Source organism: Rhinolophus hipposideros, assembly GCF_964194185.1.
Source record: "Rhinolophus hipposideros genome assembly, chromosome: 5".
Taxonomy (NCBI): Eukaryota; Metazoa; Chordata; class Mammalia; order Chiroptera; family Rhinolophidae; genus Rhinolophus; species Rhinolophus hipposideros.
This window is the reverse complement of record NC_138051.1, coordinates 98,643,789-98,666,088: the sequence shown is the minus strand read 5'-3', so window position 1 is coordinate 98,666,088 and position 22,300 is coordinate 98,643,789. Positions and strand designations below refer to the sequence as shown.

The following is a 22,300-nucleotide window of genomic DNA, read 5'->3' as shown; positions in this document are numbered from 1 at the left end:
AAATGCTCAAGTCCATTTCTATAAGATGGTGTAGATCAATGCACACAGGCCACCCTTCACATCCATACATTTGCAACAGTGGACCAAAAATACTGTTGTCAATCTACAGTTGGTTGAATCTGCAGGCAAACCCCACGGATACAGAGGGCCAACTGTACAAGAAAGTTAATAGCATTTCTATATACTAGCAACAACCAATTGGAAAATGAAATTAAAATAAAATTTCTTTCACAATAGTATCCAAAACCACTAAATACAGAGGAGTAAGTTTAACATGATATGTGCAACATTTAAACACTGGAAACTACAAAACACAGCTGAGAAAAACTAAAGAAGATCTAAGTACACACAAAGATATACCATGCTCATGGACAAGAAGATCCAGTATTGTTAAGATGTCGGGTCTCCTGATCCATATATTGACCACAATCCAAATCAAAATACCAGCAGAGTTTTTTGGTAGAAATTGACAAGGATATTGTAAAATTAAAGTAGGACTATAAAGAATGTAGAATAGCCAGAACAATTGTGAAAAAGGAAAACACATTTGGAGGGCTTGTACTATCTGATTTCAAGATAGTGGAAGGATAGATATATCAATCAATGGAACAGAACGAGAACCCAGAAAGACACTCACCATACAGGGCTAACTGATTTTCAATCAAAGGTTCAAAAGCAATCTAACAGGAAAAGGAATGTCTTTTCAACAAATGCTGCTAAAACAACTGAGTATCGCACATAACAAAAATAAATAAATAAATCTTACTTCAATTCACATATAAAAATTAATTCAAAATAATCATAGATCTAAATATACAAGTGAAAACTATAAAACTTCTAAAAGAAAACACAGGACAAAATCTTTGCAACCTTAAAGATTAGGCAAAGATTCCTTAGATAGAATACAAAAAGCCAAGGAATGGGAGAAAATAATCCCAGAATATACAAAGAACTCCTAGAACTTCATCATCACCTTAAACGGGCAAAAGATTTAAACAGACCCTTCACAAAAGAAGATACTCCAATGGTTGATGAACCCATGAAAAGATGCTCAACATCGTTAGTCATCAGGGAAATGAAATTAAAGCCACAATCAGATGCCACTACACATGACAATGGCTAAAATGGAAAAGATCGATAATACGGTTGATGAGAATGTGAACATGGAAAACTCTCCCACACTGCTGATGGGAATGCGAAAGAGGTACAACCACTTAAGAAATCGTTTGGCAATTTATTACAAATTTAGATATACATGTACCGTACCACTTAGCAATGACACTCACAGAGTAATTGAGAGAGATTAAAATGTATATCCACACAAAGACTTGTTCAGGGGTATTCACAGCAGCTTTATTTACATAGCCCCAAACTGGAGACAACCCCAATCGTCCACCGACAGGTAAATGGATAAACTGTGGTACGTCCACACAGTGGAACGCTGCTCAGCAATAGAAAAGAGTTCTGATCCATCCAATTACAGAGATGAACCTGAAAGACATGCTGAGAGAAGCCAGAAAGAAAAGAGCACCCACTGCATGATTCCATTTATGTGAAAGTCCAGAAAAACGCAAACTGTTCTTTGGTGACGGAATGGATCCGTGGTGGCCCGCGGTTGCCTGTAGTGGAGGCAAGGATTTACAGCAAAGGGGCAGGAAGGAACTTTGGAGGGATGGAAGTGTTCTGCATCTTGATTGCGGTGGTGGTTCCACGTGGACATATACGTCTGACAAAAATAACTGTGCACTTTCGTGGGTGGCCGTTAATTGTATGTAAGTTAAACCTCCGTGAAGTTGATTTAAAAGAAAAGACTCAGGAGCCTACTTAAGTAAGCTCAGTCACCAAATGCAGGACAATTTGAAAACTGGAATAGTAACAATAGCCACAACTGATTGAAACATATCAAGAAGATTATAAATCATGAGTTTATAATGATTCCAAAAAAAAGAGAAAAAAAAAACCTATTTAGGTACCTTTGGAAAATCTTAGGGAAACAACTCTTTATTCTGAAAACTTGTAAATAAAGGAGAAGACTCGAGCCTTTCTCCTACCCTCCTGTCCTCCAGGTAGCTGACTTTAAAAGCAAAGCTTTCTTTAAAGGACAGTGCGTCATTTTGAAACCTCTGATGAATTCATAGGTCTAGGCACTGGTCATTAGTGAGCACTAAGCCCTTCAGGTGACAGGCTGACGGAGGCCTTCTAATGGAGGCTTTCAGGATGACAACACCTGAACCCCCGGGAAATCACGACATCACTAAAAGTGGTTCAACCTGACATTAGACACCTCCAAACAGAAGGACGCACCACGACCTATGAATGGTCCTTGACCAAAAAATGGAGCCTGAATCTGATAAAATATTTTTGAAAAAAGAAAAAAAAATCCTTAATTCTTATCAAGCCTGTATCTAGATCCTTACCACAAAATAAGTAAATAAATAAATAAATAAATAAATAAGGAAAGGGAGGGAGGGGGAGGGGCGGGGAGTGGGGAGGGAGGGAGGGGGGAGGGAGGGAGAGAGAGAGAGAGAGAAAGAGGAAGGAAGGAAGGAAGGAAGGAAGGAAGGAAGGAAGGGAGGAAGGAAGGAAGGAAGGAAGGAAGGAAGGAAGGATGGAAGGAAGGAAGGAAGGAAGGAAGGAAGGAAGGAAGGAAAGGAGAGCACCCCCAGAACAGCAATGTCGGTATTACCTGGGAGCTTATCAGAACCGCACCTTTCCCGGCGGCACCCCAGACCCGAATCAGAGTTAGCGTAACAAGACCTCCAGGTGATCTGTGCCGGCGTGTGGAACACGGCAGTAGCAGTAACTCCCAGTTTATAAGACATACAAGGACAGAGGAGTACGTTAGATGACATCAGAAGGGATGCAATCAGGAAAGTGAAGAAGAGACAATCAATTTACTCCCCAACAAATAAACTACAAGGAAAACAGAGATGGAGAGAAACCTACAGGTTAAACAAGACTTAAGAGACTTATCAACCAAATGTTTGGGTCCTGATTTGAACAAGGCAACTGTTTAAAAATATTTGAAATTATGAGGTAATAATTTCGGTAAACCTGAATGTGGATTGGACATTTGATATTAAGGAATTATTGTTAAATTGTTAGAAGTGACAATGGTATTATAATTTAAAGTCCTTATCTTTTAAAGATACAAAAGTATGTATGAAATAATAGAATGTTTCTGGGATTTGCTTCAAAATAATCCAGCAGCGGGGGCAGGAAGAGAGGAAACTGTTGGGAAAATGGGGAGGCTTATAGATAAAAGAAGCTTGCCCATAAGTTTATAATTGTAGAAACACAGTGCTGGTTGCAAGGAGGTAAATCAAATCATCTCTACTTTGGTATATATTTACATTCTTCAATAATAAAAAGTCTCTTTAAAGTAATCTGTGGGAAGGATGGGCTCCACAAATGTTCATTCTCATTGTCAGCCCGGCCTGAACTCATAAGCAGAGTGAGGACCCACTTAAATCAAGCAGTAGGTACGGAGAGGATCTAATTGAAGCAGAATTACAGCTGCAGCAGCATACATTTGTCCCGTTTTGTCCAGGAACCAGTCCCACCCTCCCAATGGGACTCAGTGGCCTTCAGAGGCTGGAGGCACCGTTGTGTTGTGTAAATGAGACTCTGGAGCTCAGCAATTCTCCTCCCTAGGTGCCAGTGGTTTCTATAGAAACCACCAGAGAATGATATTTCTGAGAGCACAAAGCGTCTCCACTGGCCTCCACCGGCTTTGTTCACACTTACCCATCAGCATCTGAGATCCAGCCTATCAAAGTGGGCCTCGTGGCTCCCTTTTAAAATAGGTACAGCTCACTATAAAGCACCTGCTCTCAAATGTTTCCAAGGAAACAGGCCCCAAGATGCCCCTCTCTAAATTCATTAGCATTTAACACTCCTTAATGAGGCTTAAAGATGGCGCGCTTTAATAACCATATGCTGGGGGAGGACCCCTTCCCCTTTACATTGAGGTGTCACTGATGAGCTGGCTCAGACCCCCAGAAGACCAGCCTGGGCTACCAGCCTTCCTTCAAGCCAGTGTCATCGGGAGCACTGGGTGTCTGCATGTCTGGAGAGGGCTCCTTGGTTCCAAAGCTTTCCTTGGAGTGTTTAGCTCTGGGCCACAACCTAGAGATGGCCAGGGTAGAGGCCCTGCGCTGACGGCCAGGCTTACCTTGTGTACACACACACACACACACACACACACACACACACACTGTGTACTCCAGCTACACAGACCCCTCAACGTCCCCTTACCTGTCAAATCCTTCACGTCTGTGACTTTCTGCATTCCTTATGCCTAAAATGCCCTACCCTGACTTGCTGCTTAGAAAACTCCTATGAATCCTTTAAAACCCTCTGTCAACCAAGCCTCCCAGAAGTGCCAAGCAGACTCATCCGCTCCTTTTTCTGTGCGCCTTTCGTCACACCTCCATGGAGGCTCCCATCACACCGAACTCTAACTGGCCATTACTGTCTCCTCCCCTCGAATGGGAGCTCAGGCCTCGCGGCAGGGATGAGCCTATTCTCCTCCATCCTATGGCTGCTCGCCACCCAGCAGGCATTCAACAGTGTTTGTAGGACCCCCTGATGAACCAATCTCAACCAAGCAGCTCCAGGAGAGGGAGTGGACTACTCAGCATGAGGCCTCCGCTCAGCCTTTCCCAGGTAACCCCGGGATCTCCTCCATAATAGACCACATCACGGAATTCAGCCCCTTCCTGACACGTGGGGAAACTGAGGCCCAGAGAATGGGGCTACTGGATGTGGGGAACTCACAAGGGCCACTCTGGCCTTTTCCCTAGGGGTTGTGGGGGAACAGAGGGGAGGTTTGTGAAACTGTCCTCAGAAACTTGGAAAGGATGGTGCCATCTGTCGGAGCTGTGTGGGAGGGCGAGGGCCAGCCCAGCCAAGGGGTCTCTCTCCTTGTACCTCCCGAAATGGCCTGGGGCTCACACCCCAAGGACAGCCTTCCTGAGGGTGATCTCCACAATGCAGCCCCAAGAGCTGGCCAGGGGGTGGGGGGCATGGGCCTCAGGCCTGGGGAAAGCGAAGCATGGAGGGGACACGTGGAGAGAAGTAGCCAACAGTGCCTCACTCTCCAGGAGCCCCCAGGGAACCCAGGAGACCCTCCCTCATCTCCACCCCCCACCCCGGACAAGTCCCGAGTTGCCACTTTCCTCTGTCTCGGAGAGTATTTACTGGTCAGTTTCCTGGAAATGACAGAACTCAGACAGCTCGTGGGGCTCCCGAGGCCCCTGGGGTGCCTGGGACTAGGGTCCCCACTGTGGTATCTCCTAAGGTCCCACTTTCAGTTCTGCCCCTACATTCTGAGCATCCATACTTATCAGGAAAACTTAATTCATTCCTCTCTTTTGAAAATGAATCGCTGACACGGGGAATGTATACGCAAGCCTCTGGTCAGCCTGAGCAGACCCGTGTTACCACACTGGGTTAGAAGATCTTTAGACGGAAGCAGACACTTGACGTTTTGGTCAGGCGCACTGCCTGGCTGGGAGAATGGGACGGTCTCAGCTCAGCTTTTAGCAACACTGAAGACAGCTCCTGATCGCCAATCATCACAAGCTCATGGAGGGCGCGTGCCTGGGGATCGTCATCCGAGAACATCAAGATGGCAGGGAGCATTCACTGAGCACCTACTGTGTGCCATGCGCCTTGCTAGGTGCTCCACATGCGACCTCACTTAATCCTCACGACCTTGGGGTGTCAGGATTAGCAGCCCCACTGTCCGATGGGCTCAGCGAGGTGGCGTGGGCCGCCCAGGGTCACACAGCTGGCTGGAGGCGGAGCCCGCGTGACACCCAATCCACAACCGACACGGGTGTCGGGTCCTCCCTGCCTATTCCATGGCTGCCCAGCCAGAGGCAGAGAGTAGCTGCTGAATTAGTGCTCGCTGAATCCCAAACAAATCTGAACATACCCACAGAGAAGCCTCATGTCGGAGACTGTGAAATTTTAAATTACAGATACAGAACGCGAGGGGAAGGAAAAAAAGCAGAAACAGTCAATTACACGTGTATCTATGTTGCTGATTCTCTCAAGTGAAAAATTGGTTTTCCTCACTTTACAATGGAGCCAGGAACAAAATCAGGTTCTGACAGCGCAGCCACCCTCCAGGGCAGCCTGGTCTGCGGTCACCGGCCCCGTGCTGTGCAGAGCATTGGGGCACCTTCTCCCAGGACCCCAACCCTCGAGAAGCAATGTTGGGGCGGGGGCAAAGCACAGAGGCTCAGGACTGCTCTGGACAGAAGAGAGGTGGGTGTGGGGCCGGCCTCCCCAGCAACTGTAACCAGGACGCCGAGGGGTCTGCCTCTCTGATGACACAGGACCAGTGAAGGCCACGTCACGGTGCGCTGGCCTAGAGCTGGGCCATGGGGAAGGCCCAGGCCCAGCACGCCCCCATCTGACCATCACCCCACCCGTTTTCCACCCTCCAAAGCAGGGATAGAGCTCACCCACCTCGGGCCACTGGGAGGACTACCAGAGACGAGCTGGCCTGTGCCCTGGGCAGCCGCTCCCTGGTCAGGAGCGGAGGGGCACAGCCTCACCCAGGGCCCAACATGGTCAGAACCACGCAGAGCCGCAGCCGGGCGGACGGGCCAGTAAGGGAACCTCCCCCACCCCGGGTCCTCCTGTGTCTACTCTCCCATGAGCACCACTGAGGCCAGGGAGCTGACTGCCTCATCAGAGGAGGTGATGGCTGAAGGGAAGCAGGGGGCTGTGGCATCTGCCCAGATCACAGCAGCTGAGTCCCAGGGATCCTCTGGGTGGAGGCGGGCAGCACCAAGGACAGGGTGAGAGCACTGGACCTGGAGCCAGAGCCTAGCACCTGCCACTGGGGGCGCTGAGGGCAGGCCACTGTGTGTCCTTGGCTCTCACCTGTGGACAAGCACCCCTGCTGCCTGCCTTGTGTGGTGACAGGGACACACATTCTGCTTCGCTACTATTGTGGCAAGTCCCAATGGCTTGCAAACAGATGCATTTAGTGGAGCTGGATGAGGGAGGGAGTCCCATAGTGACAGAGCTATGCTGACACTTGGGGCCCAGGGGCCCTCCCTGAGAGGAAGAGGCACCTTTCCTGAGAGGTCCCTCCTGGTCCGACCTTCAGAATCACCCATTCCCCCCAGGGGAGACCTCATTTCCCAATGCTTGTCCTCTACTTAGAGAGTTCAGGCCTTTCCCCCAGAATCACAAGGACATCTCTGTCACCCTATCAACTATTCATTTCCAATCCTTCCATCCCACATGACTCCGAATCCTGAATTCTGTATCCATCCGGCACACGGTACACGCGGGCTGCCCGACTGATGCCCGAAGACCGCAGGGCTTGGCTGAGGGAAGGTGGACCAGGGCGCAATGGACTTTGCACTGAGACCTAGTCCACGGCCAAGATGGGGCTGAAAGGAAGCAGGTCTCCCTGGCTTGGCGGCCTTGGCGCCAGGTCCATGTCCTTCCAGCTTGAGGAGGCGGCCCGTTCTCCAGCCCCAGCCTCTCTCTTCAGGTCTTCCCCAGGAGGTGAGCGTGCATAAGCCTCACCTATGCTGAACACAAGCAACTGACACCCAGCCCCATTGTCCAGGGAGAGCTGGGGTTCCCTCCAGAAGGACGTGGGCAGAGGTATCCGCCCGAAAACCTTGCATGTGCCTTCCTCAATTCTGTATCTAGGAATTTATGCACAGAGATGTTTGCCTTAGTCTTGTAATAAAGGAAACACTGGAAATATGATAAATAGCCAATTAGAGAAAACTGGTTAAGTACATTATAGTGTACTGGGTAATGATTAAAAATTATATCACCCAAAACTTTTAACGCTATGGGAAACACTAATGCTATAATAGAACGTTGGGGGGAAATTATATAAAAATGTAAATATAAGCATAAAAAACTGGAAGGCAGGATACAAACTGCCAGCAGTGGTTACGGCCAGGTTGAAATCCAGCGGGTTCTCTTCCTCATCACAGTGTCCACTTTCCCCCCAAGCAGCCTCCAGCACGGATTACTTCTGTAACCAGAACGAATGTCTCGGGAACAAGCTCCCCACCCGCTGTCACCACGCGTGCACTTGTGTCCTCAGGCCTCCGACTCCCTTTTCTATCACCGGGGACCCACCTTCCCCGGGCAAACAGCCCTGCCCCACCCTCTCTCAGCCCTGGAGCCAGCTCGCCTCCCAAGGTCTCCGCTGTTCCTCTGCAAACTCCTCTTCCTCTACCTCCCTTGGAAAGTAATTTATCTACTTTGTTCTTAAGAGTAGTGCCCACTCACGGCACACAAGTCTGGAAAGGTGTGATGTCCTCCGCCCGTGCTGTCCCCCGCCCAGTCCAGAGGGAGTGGCCGTGGGGAGGGCTCGGGCAGGCTCAGGGCAGCACCGGTGTGCCCAGGGGACAGGGTGAGGAGCAGACCTGGGAGAGGTGTGGGACGGAGAGGGCGTGAATCTCGTCAAGCTGAGTAGAGACAGAAGGGGCAGGCGGGGCCCACGTGGCCCCCCGGCGTGTTTTAGAAAAAGACACGTGTTCAGGTGGAGACCACCCCATGCCAGGGGCACGGCTTGACCAGCCAGTGGAGCGTGACCTGGATCCCAGCCCCAGCCAGCCTCAGCCAGGTGCCCAGTTGGGTGCGGCACACAACTGTACACCCTCCGTGGGGGCCACAGGAGTGGGGAGCACAGAGGACCGGGGCGGTGACGGGAGGCTGGTGCTAAAGCTGCCTCCGCGGTTTCTGGCTTGGTCAGAAACAAGTCGTTTCCTGTCATTTCCTCAAATTCTGCAAATTAGGAAGAAGTCCTACACATGGCAGGCGCTCAGCAAATGTTCAATGAATAAATGAACGGGGTGAGCCAGACACCCGGGCCTGTTTTCAAAAAAAGTTTTACGTGAATGACTGTAATTAAAAACTGAGAAATTTGCTTGATGTAAGAAGAGCATGCAGAGGGCAAGGAGAGACTTCTTCCACCCTCATTTCCTCTCTGAACACAGTGTAATGAGAGGCCACTTGGCTGATTACAGGCTGCACGGCGCCATTTCTTCTCGACACATCCCATCACCTTTCTCACGTTCGTGCCAGACCTGCAAGCAAGAGCCAGGCAGTCTTCCTTCAGGGTACTTAGGAACGGGCATGGCTGCCAGGAGTCTGCCCACTGACAGGGTACACACAACAGCCACACGTTAAACCAGCACGGCCGGCAACACCACCCTATAACTGGGGAGCCATGTGGGGCCCAAATTTGGGTTGTACAAACGTTCCTTGAGCCGTAAAATCTCTCCAGAGTCACACTGCCGGTTCAAGGAGGTTGGTATGCTCATTTATTCAGGAAGCACTGACCAACACACAGTAGTCACGGGGATGTGAATTACAGTACGGGGAGTATAATCAACAATGTCGTAAAGACTATATAGGGTGTCAGAGGGACTTATGGGGGGATCACTTCATAGATTGTGTAGATGCCTGACCACTGCGCTACCTGAAGCTAACTGACCACCTGAAGCAACATAAAACAATACTGAATGTCAACTATAATTATATATATATATATATGATGTAAAATACAGCAGAGCAAATAGAGTCAATGGTACAGTAACAGCTATCTGTGATATCAGAGGTAGGAGACTTGGGGGGGTTATCACTTTGTGACGGCTGTAAATGTCTAATCATTATGTTGTTTTGTACACCTGAAACTAATTTTAAAAATGGAAAAGAAATAAAACAAACAGACAAACAAAAGAAGGAAACACTGACTGAGCCACTGATCCCATGATGGCTCAGAAAGGTCCAGGAGCGCCAGGGTGGAGAAGACCATTGTGTTCCCAGGCCCCATGCAGCTCACATTCCAGTGGGGAGATGAGACTTGCCAGGCAGCTAAAACCAAGATTGAGGGAAGGAAAGGGACACCAATCCAGTGGGACTTAAGGCAAAGCTCCGAAGAGGAGACACCAGTGGACACCTGTAGGACGGGGCACCTGGCCACGAGAAGTGGGGAAATTCAAGGTCAAGGAAAAACTATGCTCAAAATCCACCTGGGCCCACTATAGCCTCTCTCCCCCGCCGTCACAAGTAAAACTCTGGACAGAACAAAAAGCAATTCCCCGAGAACTCTGAAAGTAGACAAAAGCAGATTGGCTGGGGAGAGAGGTCAAAACTGGGAGAAGTGACCGGCACAGAGGTAAGCTGCTATTTGCTTTTCTTTTTCTGTTTTTCCTTTTTCTTATTTTCTCTAACAGCTTTGACCTGACAGCAGGCTCCCGTGGAGCTATGGTGGCAGCTTCAAAATACATAAAGCACAAAAAATGATAGAACTGAACAGAGAAATACACAAATCTGCAATTATAGTTGGAGACTCCAACACTGTCAATAACTGAAAGAACGGGCGGCCAGATGGCTCACTTGGTTAGAGCGCAATGCTCATAACACCAAGGTTGCCGGTTCGATCCCTGCATGGGCTACTGTGAGCTGTACCCTCCTTTAAAAAAAAAAATGTTGAATTGAATGAAAATTTAAATACAGCATATCAATATATTGTGGGACACGAGCTAGGACGCAAGCTTAGAGAAAAATGTATCAAATTAAAATGTTAATATTAAAAAAGATTTCAAGTCAATGATCTAACTTGCCACCTTAAGAAATTAGAAAAGGAAGAGCAAATTAAACTCAACGCAGTCAAAAATAAAAAAATGAGAGCAAAAATGAACGAAGTTGAAAATAGAAAAACATTGAAGAAAATCAATGTTTCACTGAAATGATCAGTAAGATTGATAAATCTCTAGCCACACTAAGAAAAAAAAAAAAAGAAGACACAAATATTACCAGGAAAGAAGAAGGGCAGAGAACCTAAAAATATCAAAAGGATAATAAAGGAATATTATGGACACGTTTATACAGGCGAATTTGATAACTTAGATGAAATGAACCTCTTCTTTGAGGGAAACAAACCACCAAAGCTCATTCATGAAGAAATAATCACTCTGAAGAGTCGTGTACGAAACCTGAAGAAGACCACTTCAAACCCACTTCAAGCCACGGCGATGCCACTTCATACCCGCTGGGATGGGATGAGCAAAAAGACAGACACCGAGGGTCGCTGAGGACACGCGGAGGCCGCCAGCCCGCCCCCTGCTGGTGGGCACGCAGAATGGCGCCGCCGCAGTCGGCTTTCCCAAAAGGTTCCCACTGAGCTGCCACAGGCTCAGCAATTTCACTCCTGTGCAGAGCCTGAGACAGATGAAAACATCTGTCTGCAACACGAATGTTCACAGAAGCTCTCTTCATAACGGCCAAAAAAAAATAGAAGCGACACAAACGTCCGTCAACTGGCGAACGGATAAACAAAACGCGTCCATACAATGGAATGTTATTCAGGTATCAAAAGGAACAAAATACTGACACATGCTACAGTGTGGATGCACCTTGAAAACATTGTGCCCAGTGACAGAAGCCAGTCACAAAACACCACGTATTGTACGATTCCATTCATATAGAATGAACAGAATAGGCAAAGCCACGGAGGCAGGAAGTAGATTAGTAGTTGCCAGGGGCTGGGGCAGGTGTGTGTGTGGTGGGGGGTGGTATTGGGGTGACTTCTAACGGGCACAAGGTTTCTTTTTGAGGTGATGAAAATGTTCTAGATTGACTGTGACGATGGTCGTATAACACTAAATCCACTAAAAACTAATGAATTATATACTTGGAAGGAGTGCATTGTATGCTATATGCATTATATCTCAATTTACAAAAAAAAATTAAGTATTTAAAGTATTTTAAGACCAAAAATAACTAGGGTATCAAATCCAAAGATATTTTAATACTATTAGTTACGGCAAACTAAAATAAGTTTCCAAGTAAAAATGTAAATCAATTTCAACAAAAAAATTAAATTTTTAAAAATCTCAAGGAGAGGTGTTTAGTGTACCATAGCTTACTTTCACGGCAAAAGGAATTACAAAGGACTCAGATTAGCATTATATAAATATTGTGTTTACATAACCATTACAGGTCCAGAGTCTGCTTTATGTTTTCTGATATATTCTACTGCATTTTGAAGTGAAGTTATCAAATGGGGTGTTAAGGGAAGTCTTGGGACAGTGCCCTCTGAGCACCCCACTTTCTCAAACTCGGCGCCAGGTTTCCAACAGGAGTCTGTTCACCTGCCCAAGAAGGTGCTGCAGAGTGGGGTTGCAAAGAGGGCTTGGGCTGCGCAGCAGATCTCTGGGGTTCTAGATTCCAGCAACCACTTTCCTAGCTCTGCCCAAGATTTTGGATGACCCAGGAGACACACGTGGACTCCCCAGATGCTTGTGAAGCAACCGTGAGGCCCACAGATTCATCAGATATCACAGAAACGTGCATGCTCACTGGGCTTCTGCGGCCCCTCCTTACGGACCGGCTCCTAGAGGGCAAGGCTGCCTAACCGGATTTGGTCACCCAGTGCCCTGAGACAATGCTGGTGTCTGGTGGTGGCTCAGAAAATGTTTGTGACATCCATAAATGCCATGTGTCCTCTTCCTGTGTTAGGGAGAGGGAGAATGTAGAAAAAGACCTGGGTTCAGAAGCAAGCCCACAGTGTCTGCCCACGGCTGCACTGAGAGCTGGACCCTTCAGATTTGGTCTCCTCGCCTACATCGTGGGCACAGAAAAGCTGCCCTCACAGAGGTGCTGGGGTTATGATTTCAGGCCTGAGGCTGCAGGGCCCCCAGTGTCCCGTTCACAGCTGGGTCCCTGACACCAGGCGCTGAGCAGAGCATTGCAGGGCTGGGTAAACACCTGAACTCAAGGGCTGGCCATGCTGGCTTCCCAGAGACCAAAACACACGGCACTCACAGACAAAGCCTTATTTACACCCAAGACTGAAGCTTCAGCCACTCTGAGGATCTAGAGGAGCGAGGGAGTCAAGCCACCTAGCTCAAGTCAGACCTCACTATCAACCGGCCATGTGCTAGTACCTAGAACCTTCCTGAACATACCCGAGGTTCAGAAGCGCGAGGCTCCCCTGCCAGTGGAATGGGGTAGCAGTAGCCCGTGCAGTGTGAGCTGTGATATGTACAGTGCTCAGTACAGAGCCCCGCAGGTGGTGAGTGCCCAGTACATGCCAGCTGGATCCGTACTTCCTGACCGTCAGCAGGGGCTTGAGAGCTCTCAGCCCTAGTGTCACTTGGCAGTCGGGGCAATGGGAGCCCAGAAAAGACAAGCAAACCCCCGAAGTCACACGGAGTGTGGCAGCCACGCTCCTGTCTGCACCAGGCTTCCTGGCGTCCTCCCCCATCTCTCTTCCTCTGGTAGTTTCCTGCTGTCGTTCGCATAGAAGTTTGGTTTGAGGCAAAACTTAGAACTGCAGAAAGTACAAAGAGTCCAAATAAAAAGCTTTTTTAATATAAAGCCGATGAAAAAGACAAATGGAAAGTAATCAAAACCTCATTAGGGCAAATAAGCAACCTGCCTACCATGCCACGAAAACTGATGGCACTGAGAGCCGCAGAGCGAAAGCACCGAGCCTTCCAGACAGCGAGCATCTCGGGAATGCAAATTTCAGAACGCCCTCACCCACACAGGCAGAAATCCTGCAAGACACCACTCAGGAGTCTGACTGAGTCACCCAAAGCAGGGCCCCTAACTCTGTCTATACATTAGAATCACCTGAGGGGTTCAAAAACTCCGATGCCTGGGCTGCCTCCAGACAACACCCCAGGTGCTTCTGACCACTGTGCTAAGACCACCAGTGCAGGCAGCAACCACCCATGCTTTCCCAGCTGCCATCACTCCTGTTCACAGCAGGGCGTGAGATGACAAATGACTCACAGTAGCTCAGGTTCTGCTTCAGCGGGTGAGTCCATTACTTGGGATTGCAGAAATCGGTCTTGGTTGGGATTGTCAGTCATTCATGCAACATTCCCACCCCCCACACCTGGTAGGCACTGGGGGTATGGCAGCAAATCAGGCAAATTCCCGACTTCAGGCAGTTTACATTCTGCTGGGAAAGCACATTGAGGGGCGCTGACAACAGGAGCCAAGATGGGAATCCGAGCAGTTGGAGGGGCAGCGAGGCCTCCCCCGATTATCAGCTGCACGTTAGGACACAGCTGCCGGGACACAGATGCAGGGACACAGCTGTCGGGGTCCAAAAGGAGGTCAGGAAACTAATGCAAGATCTGGAAGTCAAGATGGGAAGGAAGGAGGGAGGGAGGGAGGGAGGGAGTGAGGGACGGAGGAAGAGAGGAGGGAATGAGGGAGGGAAAGAAGAAGGAAGGGAGGGAGGAAAGAGAGAGAGGGAGGGAAGGAGAGAGGAAGGAAGGATGGAAGGGAGGGAAGATGTAGAACAAGCAGGAAATATCAATGATCGTGTCAAACCAACACTGGATCAAAGGTGAGCTGGCCCGTCCAAGCCGGTTTTATGGTGAGAATTGACCCCAGAGCGGATGGGGGCCTGAGTGCATCTCCACCTCTCTTCTTGGAGCAGAGCAGAGCTGTACACGGAAGACTCACTGGCCAGCCACCCACAGAAGGCAGGAGGAACTGGGGCAGAGGCTGAGCTCCCAGCCTGGGGCTACATGTCCTAGATTTTCCAGAGCTACTCCAATCTCCAGTGCTCCGTCTGCTCAACCGAGAGGTGTTTGCTGAAGTTGGGGCTCCATAATTTAGTCTTGCAAAACGGGTGATTCACTAAATATGCGATATGATTCTTAAGCCTCTGTAGGAGTTATTCTACAAATTTGACTCATGATGTGAGAGGGAAATTTTCTTTTATTTCTTATCCTAACTTGGCTCAAACTACACAGTCATCTGAAAGTAACTTTAAAGTAACTACCTTGAGCGTTTCCCACAGTGCTGGTGTGCCCTGGAGAGCTGGGCCCACATCTTCCACTTGTGCAATTCCACAGCTCCACACTGGCCACAGAGCCAGCACCCGGTGCGGCTGGAAATGAGTGTGGCTAGCAGCTCTGTCGCCTACCAACGACGGGCAACACGAGAGTGCAGAACTGCGGTGTCAGGACCCACACATCACACCATATCTGACACAGATCTCCCAAGTCCTCTGTCCACAATTCTAGAACGACCAGTTGCTGCTGAGCTGCAGCTAGCCTTTACATCCCATCTGTCGGAGGGCCACGCCCCCTGCAGACATCCCAGGGTGGCCACCCTGTGAGCAGGTGGGTCGTCGTGCAGAACGCCATCACAAGGAGTGAGGCAGCTGACCCCATCTGGTCACTCCAGGTTATCCCAAGCACTGCTCTGGCCCAGGCCCTGTGTGCGGTGCTAGGGTGCAGGCGTGACTCAACTCAGCCCCACACATAGGTGATTGTAAATGAACAGCTATAGGATAAAGGGCTCATGGTCACGTAAAGTCAGGATCCATCACTAAGGTGGGTCACAAGTGGTACAGGCCAGTGGAGGACAAAGCTGAGGGCACTCACGGGAGAGAAACATGGGCCCTCTATGTCACAAGCCCTCTGGGCCCGGGCTTCTCAAAGTGTGGTCCAGGGGCCAACTGCCTCTGCATCTCCTGGGAGCTTAGCAGACATGCAGGAGTGGACATTTGTGTCCCCCCACATCCAAATGTTGAAGCCTTAACCTCCAATGGTTTTTATTTTAGATGAGGTCATGAGGGTGGAAGCCCCATGATGGGATGAAGGGACCAGAGCTCTCCCTCCTCGCCACATGAGGACAAAGCCAGGAAGAGAGCCCTCACCAGAATCCAACCCTGCTGGCACCTTGATCTTGGACTTCCAGCTTCCAGAACTGTGAGAAATTTCTGTTCTTTAAGCCGCCAGTCTGTGGTAGCTGTTATAGCAGCCTGAGCTGACTGAGACACCATCCCCACCCCAGACCTGCTGAAACAGAATCTGCAGCTTAACAAGAGCCCCAGGTGCTGTCCTGTGTATCGGTGAGTTTGAGAAGCCCTGCTTTAGAGACAACCTCATCCACCCTTTTCTATACCAATAGGAAAAACATGACTAAGAGAGGCCTTAGCAACGGGATTTGCCTAAAATCCCCCAGCTGAGCAAGTGGTAGTGGGAGGATGTGAGGCCAAGTCCCCAATATCTCAGGCCAGTAGCACTGGAGGCCCGGAGGAGCTTCTGGAGGAGGGACCTCCACAGTGACATGAAGGTCAGATCATGGACCCACACCCACGTTCAAGGAAGAAGAGCCAGACCCACGTTCAAGGAAGAAGAGCCAGAGAACTCTGTACTGGCAGCACTAAGCCAGCTCGGAGACAGCACGGTCAGCGGGCTCAGGCAGGACACATCCTGCTGACCCGCTGGAAATGAAGTGAGGCGCGGTGCAGTAATGAGGGATGTGATGAGGCAGAGGCAGACAAGAGAAGAAAGGGGCGCCAAGCAGCCCATTTGCTATAATGAATTGGGCTGGACCAAAGAAGTCCAGAATCTCAACAGTCACCATTTGGCTAAGCTGAAGGAATCATACAATTGTCGGACTGCAAAGTAGCCTAAAAGTACTCTTCAGACTGTTCTCTCAGACCCCAGCCCTGAGTCATGCTCCAGGGGGGCCCACTCGCCCCACATGCCTCGGCTCCTTCGTCAGAAACCTATCCCTTGTCTTCAAAATGCTGACTCGCTTTGACCCAACAATTTGACTTCTGGGACCCAAGCTTAAGGGGATAAACCCCCAACATGGAAAGCATTAGATGCACAGATATGTGTCTTACAGAGGAGTGTATAGTAACGTAGACCTGGATGGCTGTTTGGACGTCATAACAAGACAAAGAAATGCCTCAGACACTGCTGAGTGAAGAACAGTTCTCTGGAAAACGCATTCTCTGAGCACACGGTTTCCGCAAGGATGCCCGTAATAGGGGCACCCACCTTGTCAGCCAGATCAGGAGCATTAGTCCCAACAATGAACAGGGTGACAGATGTCACAGTCAGATCTACCCATAGCAGGGGTCGGCCAGGCTGTAAATATTTCTGGCTTTGCAGCCACTTGGTCTCTGCTGCAACTACTCAATTCTGCCACTGTAGGTGAAAGCAGCCATAGACAATACATCAGTGAATGAGCGTGGCTGTGTTCCAATAAAACTTTATTTATAAAAACAGGCGGTGGGCCAGATTTATTTAGCCCCAGGCTGCAGCTTGCTGATCCCTGATCTCCATCCTCACATCTATTAATTTTAAATGGCAAGAGTGTGGGGGGATATCCTAAATGTCCAACCTAGGGAAACTGCTGGATAAGCTAAACCATTTGGTATTGACTCATTCAGTCCATAATTATCGTGTGCCTGCGTATGTCAGACACTGCTCTGAGTGCCGCGGATAAGGCAAGGAACAAGTCAGTCAAACACACTGCACCAAAGGGATGTCCCAAAAATCCCACAGGAGTTTGTGATAACAAGGAAAACCCTTACAATGCTCCGAGAAAAGCAAAGTACAAAACTATGTATAAAAATAAGACCAAACAATGGTTTTCAAACACACACACACAGGGGAAAAGAACAAGGAAAGAAAAATATCAAGATGTTACTAATGTTTACCTTTGGTTGGTTCCATGACACCTTCTATTTCCCTCTACTTCCTCTTTTTTTCCATATGATCACATGTTACTTTTACGACAAAACTGGCCTCCGCGCTATATTTAACAGGGGACACTTGTCTTGATTTTAAGCTAAGGTCTGGTCCCCCCAGCTTCCACTTGCAGTTTCCAGCACTGTCCCTGACCGCGGTGAGAAAAAGCCCAGCGCACGCTCCCAGGGAGGGCTGGAGCGTTCAGCACCTGGGACAGAGCCCAGCGGGCTCAGCCCAGAACCGCCCCAGGTGGGCCCGGGGGGTTGGGGGGGGGCAGAGAGCCTGTGCCTTTCCTCTCTGGTCCCCAGGCTGAGTCCAGATGAGACACTCGGGCAACACTTGTCAGAGGAAACAACTGTAGCAAGAAAGAGAGTTGTCCCCTGAGCCTGGCTGATGCAAATGGAACTAGCCCTGTGACCCCGCAGGGGGGCGAGGCAGTCAGATTGTTGGTGAGAAGGAAGTAAAAACAAATACTGCACAGATCCCTGGACCCACATTACTAGCTTGGGAGGGACTCGCAAACATGCCAATACCAGTCACAGCAGCAGCTGCTCCCAATGGCTTCTCTCCCCGCGTTTTCAGAGCCTGTCAGCTGGCGTCAGCCCCGGAAGAAAATCCGGTATTTTTAACAAACTCTTAAATCAGATGGCGTCCTTAGTGAGTAATTTCTCATGTGTTAGGTCTTTAAGGTTAAAAGATGGAAGTGCGTCTTTAAGGGACGTAGCCCTCAGCAGGGTCTGGGGAATCAGGAGGTCACGTAACTGAGAGTTTCCAACTCACACAGCACTTCCCAGGGTTTTCTTTCACTTATCATGCATTTTTATATCCCAAATATAACCGTCTTAGTGTTGTTGCTTTTTAATTCCACCGTGTCCACTTCTTTATGGGTAACTTTTCTCTCTTTTCCAAGTTTTTTGTAAAAAGAGTTTCTTTGTAAAAGAAAAATGTGAAAATTTAAAAAAGCGTACATCTCTCTGTGCTCTAACTCTCCAACTTGTGAAGTATTTTAAGCAAGATATCTATGGATAAAAGGTCTCATTCTCTTTAAAGAAACTGTCTGTGTGTTTAGGTTCTGTCAAAATACCAGCAGCTCCTTCCAGCAGCCTGTTGGAAGAGCGCCTTTCTTGCCGTGGCTGGTCTGAAACACCGACCTGAGACTTTTCGAGTCTGGCCGTGGGGGCGCTGTCCGTCTCACCTCCCTCCTTCCTGGCCACGTGGACCATCCTCTGCTCAGCGCAGGTTTGGCGCTGTACCTGTCCAGGCAGAGCCCCCGAGCGGGAGCCTTCGGGTAGAACCTTTAGGCACTGCAGGCGCCACGGGAGGAGAAAACTCGAGGACACTCTGCACCTTCTTTTCTCAGAGTCAAGTCCACATGAGTTTTATCATAAACTACTCTGTAGGACTCGAGCGGCTATGTGCCGCCTTCAGACCAGGGCAGTGCTTCTCAGGTCCTGAAAACAAGCCGTCCTGAACTCACTGAGCTCCCAGACACAGTCAGCCTGTGGCTCTTCCTCACCACCCTTCCAGGAACCCCTCCCTGATCCCAGCACCCCCAGCTCATAAACCTCCAATGGCTCCCCTCTGCTGATCCAAAGCAAGACTCGTGGCCCTGGCCGCCTGTCTGCCCGGGCCCGTCCCACTGCCCGGAGCCCATGCGCAACCATGTAGCGCCCGTCACTGGTCCCTGCCCACATTTCCCATCCCCCTCCTGTACTCACACATTGGTGTGACTGCCTTCCTCCTTCATTCACTCATCCAGTCAGCCAAGATGTGCTGGCTGCCTGCCATGTGCCGGGCACTGTTCTAGAAGCTAGAAGTCAGTGTCAAACAAAACAGACAAAGATCCCTGCCCTGGTGGATCTTACGTTCAAGTGGCGGGAGACAGGCAAACAAATGAACATGTAGGCTCCACAGGGTGCCAGCTGATGATAAATGCTACAGGGAGAAATGAGCTGGCAATGGAGACTACTGAGTGCCAAGTAGTGGCTGGCATGGTGGTCAGGGAAGGCCTCACTGGAGAGGTGGCACTTGAGCAGAGCCCTGTAGGAGGGAGGGAACGAGCCTCTAGCAGAATACTGGCAGGAGAGCACTCCAGGCAGAAGGAACAGCAAGTGCAAAGGCCCTGAGGCAGACTGGGCCGGGTGTGTCCTAGGAAAGGCAAGGCCAGTGGAGCTGGACATGATGAGAAGCGGGTGAGGGAAGATCGTGTAGGCCTGATGGGCCATTGTAGAGACACTGGCTTCCGTTGTGAATGAGGTCGCAGCCTGGACAGCTCTGACCAGAGGAGTTACACATCTGACTTACACTGTCACAGACCACTCTGGCCTCCAGTTGTTGAGAACAAACTGCAAGGGGCAACGGGGAAAGAGATGCACTTATCCCGGCGAGAGACAACAGTGGCTTAAAGCAGAGTTACGACAGATGTGGCTGTGGGCGGATGACAGAAAGAGCAGAGAAACGGATGATTCTGATGGTTTGGGCCTGAACAACTGGAAGGATAGAGTTGCGTTTTATGAAGCCGGCAGCAGGAGCAACAGGCTGCGGTGAGGCGGGGAGCAGACGCCACTTCTCGCGGGACTGATGCTGACCAGCCTTTAAGCCCCCAAAGGAACACGGTCTCCTCTAAGAAGCCTTCCTCACACCAAGCTAAAAGCAGTCACACCTCTGAATGCTGGCCCCTCTCCCCATCCCCCTCCTCACACACAGTCTCTCTCTCTCGCTCCCTCCCTTGCACACACACACAGCCCTCTTTGCACAGTTATCTGTAGCCACACATTAGCCCCTTGAGAAACCCAAGGATGGTTCAGGCTATATGATCTGGAAGCGTCTGCACACAGTAGATACTCAGTGAATCTTTCTAGTAATATGCTGTACAGAATTGTACCTATCATGTTTTAATAGTCTAACGACTCAAAAATGGTTTTCAAAACATCTAAAACTTATGCGTAGCACTGATTACCTAGTAAGTGGTAATGATTCCATCTGAAGGGTCCTACACGGAGATGCTGACCTGCGCCTAATCCTTCATTGTCAAGGCCAGCTCTCTTGTGGAAAGGCCAAGCGAGAAAGATGGGTGTTACCTTGCCGGTCCTTATATCCCAGGCTTTGATTTCAGAGCTGAAGCCTCCACACACAAACAGGTTGTGGTCTTTAGGATGAAATTTCAACGTAGTGACTCTAAAGTCACTCTGACCACTGAATAGCTGGGTTCCTACAACACAAAAAGAGAGGGTTAGAAAATACTCAGATCACAAAATAAATATCCTAAAATGAAGATGCCACCTGGAATGGAGCTACAGGCCGACGTAGCCTACCTGGGCCCGAGGTGGCCAATAAACACTTTCTGGAAACACAACAAGGCAGCAGCAACTCTGGCCTCACTCTCTGGGCACTCCCACCTTTGATTAATTGAACTCCCACCCCAGGATTGGATTAAACTAGATGGCTGGATCCATGCATGCCACTTTTTTTTTTAAAAGATTTTATTGGGGAAGGGGAACAGGACTTTATTGGGGAACAGTGTGTACTTCCAGGACTTTTTTCCAAGTCAAGTTGTTGTCCTTTCGATCTTAGTTGTGGAGGGTCCAGGTGCAGTTGCAGTTGTTAGTTGCAGGGGATGCAGCCCACCATCCCTTGCGGGAGTTGAACAGGCAACCTTGTGGTTGAGAAGACATGCTCCAACCAACTGAGCCATCTGGCCACCCGGGAGCTGAGCAGCAGCTCATTGACTACATTCTAGTTGCAGAGGGCATAGCTCGCTGGCCCATGTGGGAATCAAACTGGCAGCCTTGTTGCTCAGAGCTCACGCTCAAACCAACTGAGCCACCCGTCCGCCCCACGAATCCCACTTTTTATGTGCTCCATAAACATTACGTGGAGCAACTCATTTAAACCACATGACCACTCCAAACCTACTTTACAACTGGATAAAACCAAGGCTTAGGGGATTAAGTAACCTCTTGAAAGCTACACAGTTAACACAGGAGATTCTTTGCCAGGGAGTCTGAAGATCAAAAGTAGGAAGCTCCAAAGTGATTCTTTTTAGGATCCCCATCCTGCAATCACACCCTTACAATACTCCATGAATGGTTTGCTACAGAGCCTGGCAGGTGGTTGGTCGAATGATACTTTGAGTGACAAACGAGAGTGACATCACAGTGGCCCAAGCCCCGGGACAGACCATCGGGGGTCTCACTGGGTCTGTGGGACTCCAGACAGGGCTCGCCCTTTACCTATCGGTCATAGAACTATTGTCAAGCATTTGTGTGATTGTGCAAATGCGTACATATGGTGTGCAAACTGTCTGGTCTGTCACTGGAATCTCTTAAGGGAGCTACGTAAGTGGGTCAGACTCGGGGCTCCAGGCCAGTGCTCCTTCCTCTGCCAGTGCTGCCTTGTGTCCCAGAGCCCTGGCTGTCATTCTTCTGGGTCCAACTCAACCCAGTGAAACTACAGCGAGGAACCCAGCTGGCCGTAGGAGTCACTGTCGCCCCTAAGAATCTGAGTGCTCCTGTGTGTGTGTCCTCGGGGCTGGGCCACTAGGCCACATCCTTGCTCACACACCAGGTACAGAACCTGCTGTACACCTTGCCAATCAGGAACGTGAAGGGGCTTCCCGCAGAGAGGCCAACAAGGGCTCCCCCTCACGAGGCGCACCCCTCACTCCTACCCCAGATTGATGCAGCGGGCAGTTAGGGACACAGGAAGCTGGTGCCCAAAAGGCAGCCAACGCAACGCCAAGACCCCAAGCATCATTTCCTCTTAGGAACCCCGGAAGC

General features: G+C 49.6%; 1 protein-coding gene across 5 annotated transcripts in view; it reads right to left on the bottom strand.

Moving 5' to 3' along the window:
* The window catches only part of WDR25 (WD repeat domain 25), a 130,674-nt gene that overhangs the window by 19,884 nt on the left and 88,490 nt on the right, over positions 1–22,300 (bottom strand). For all 5 annotated transcript variants that reach the window (XM_081049628.1, XM_081049626.1, XM_081049627.1 and 2 more), the window contains one exon: positions 20,603–20,733. In XM_081049628.1, coding sequence (XP_080905754.1) covers positions 20,603–20,733 — 131 coding nt within the window. The remainder of the gene's footprint in view (positions 1–20,602; positions 20,734–22,300) is intronic.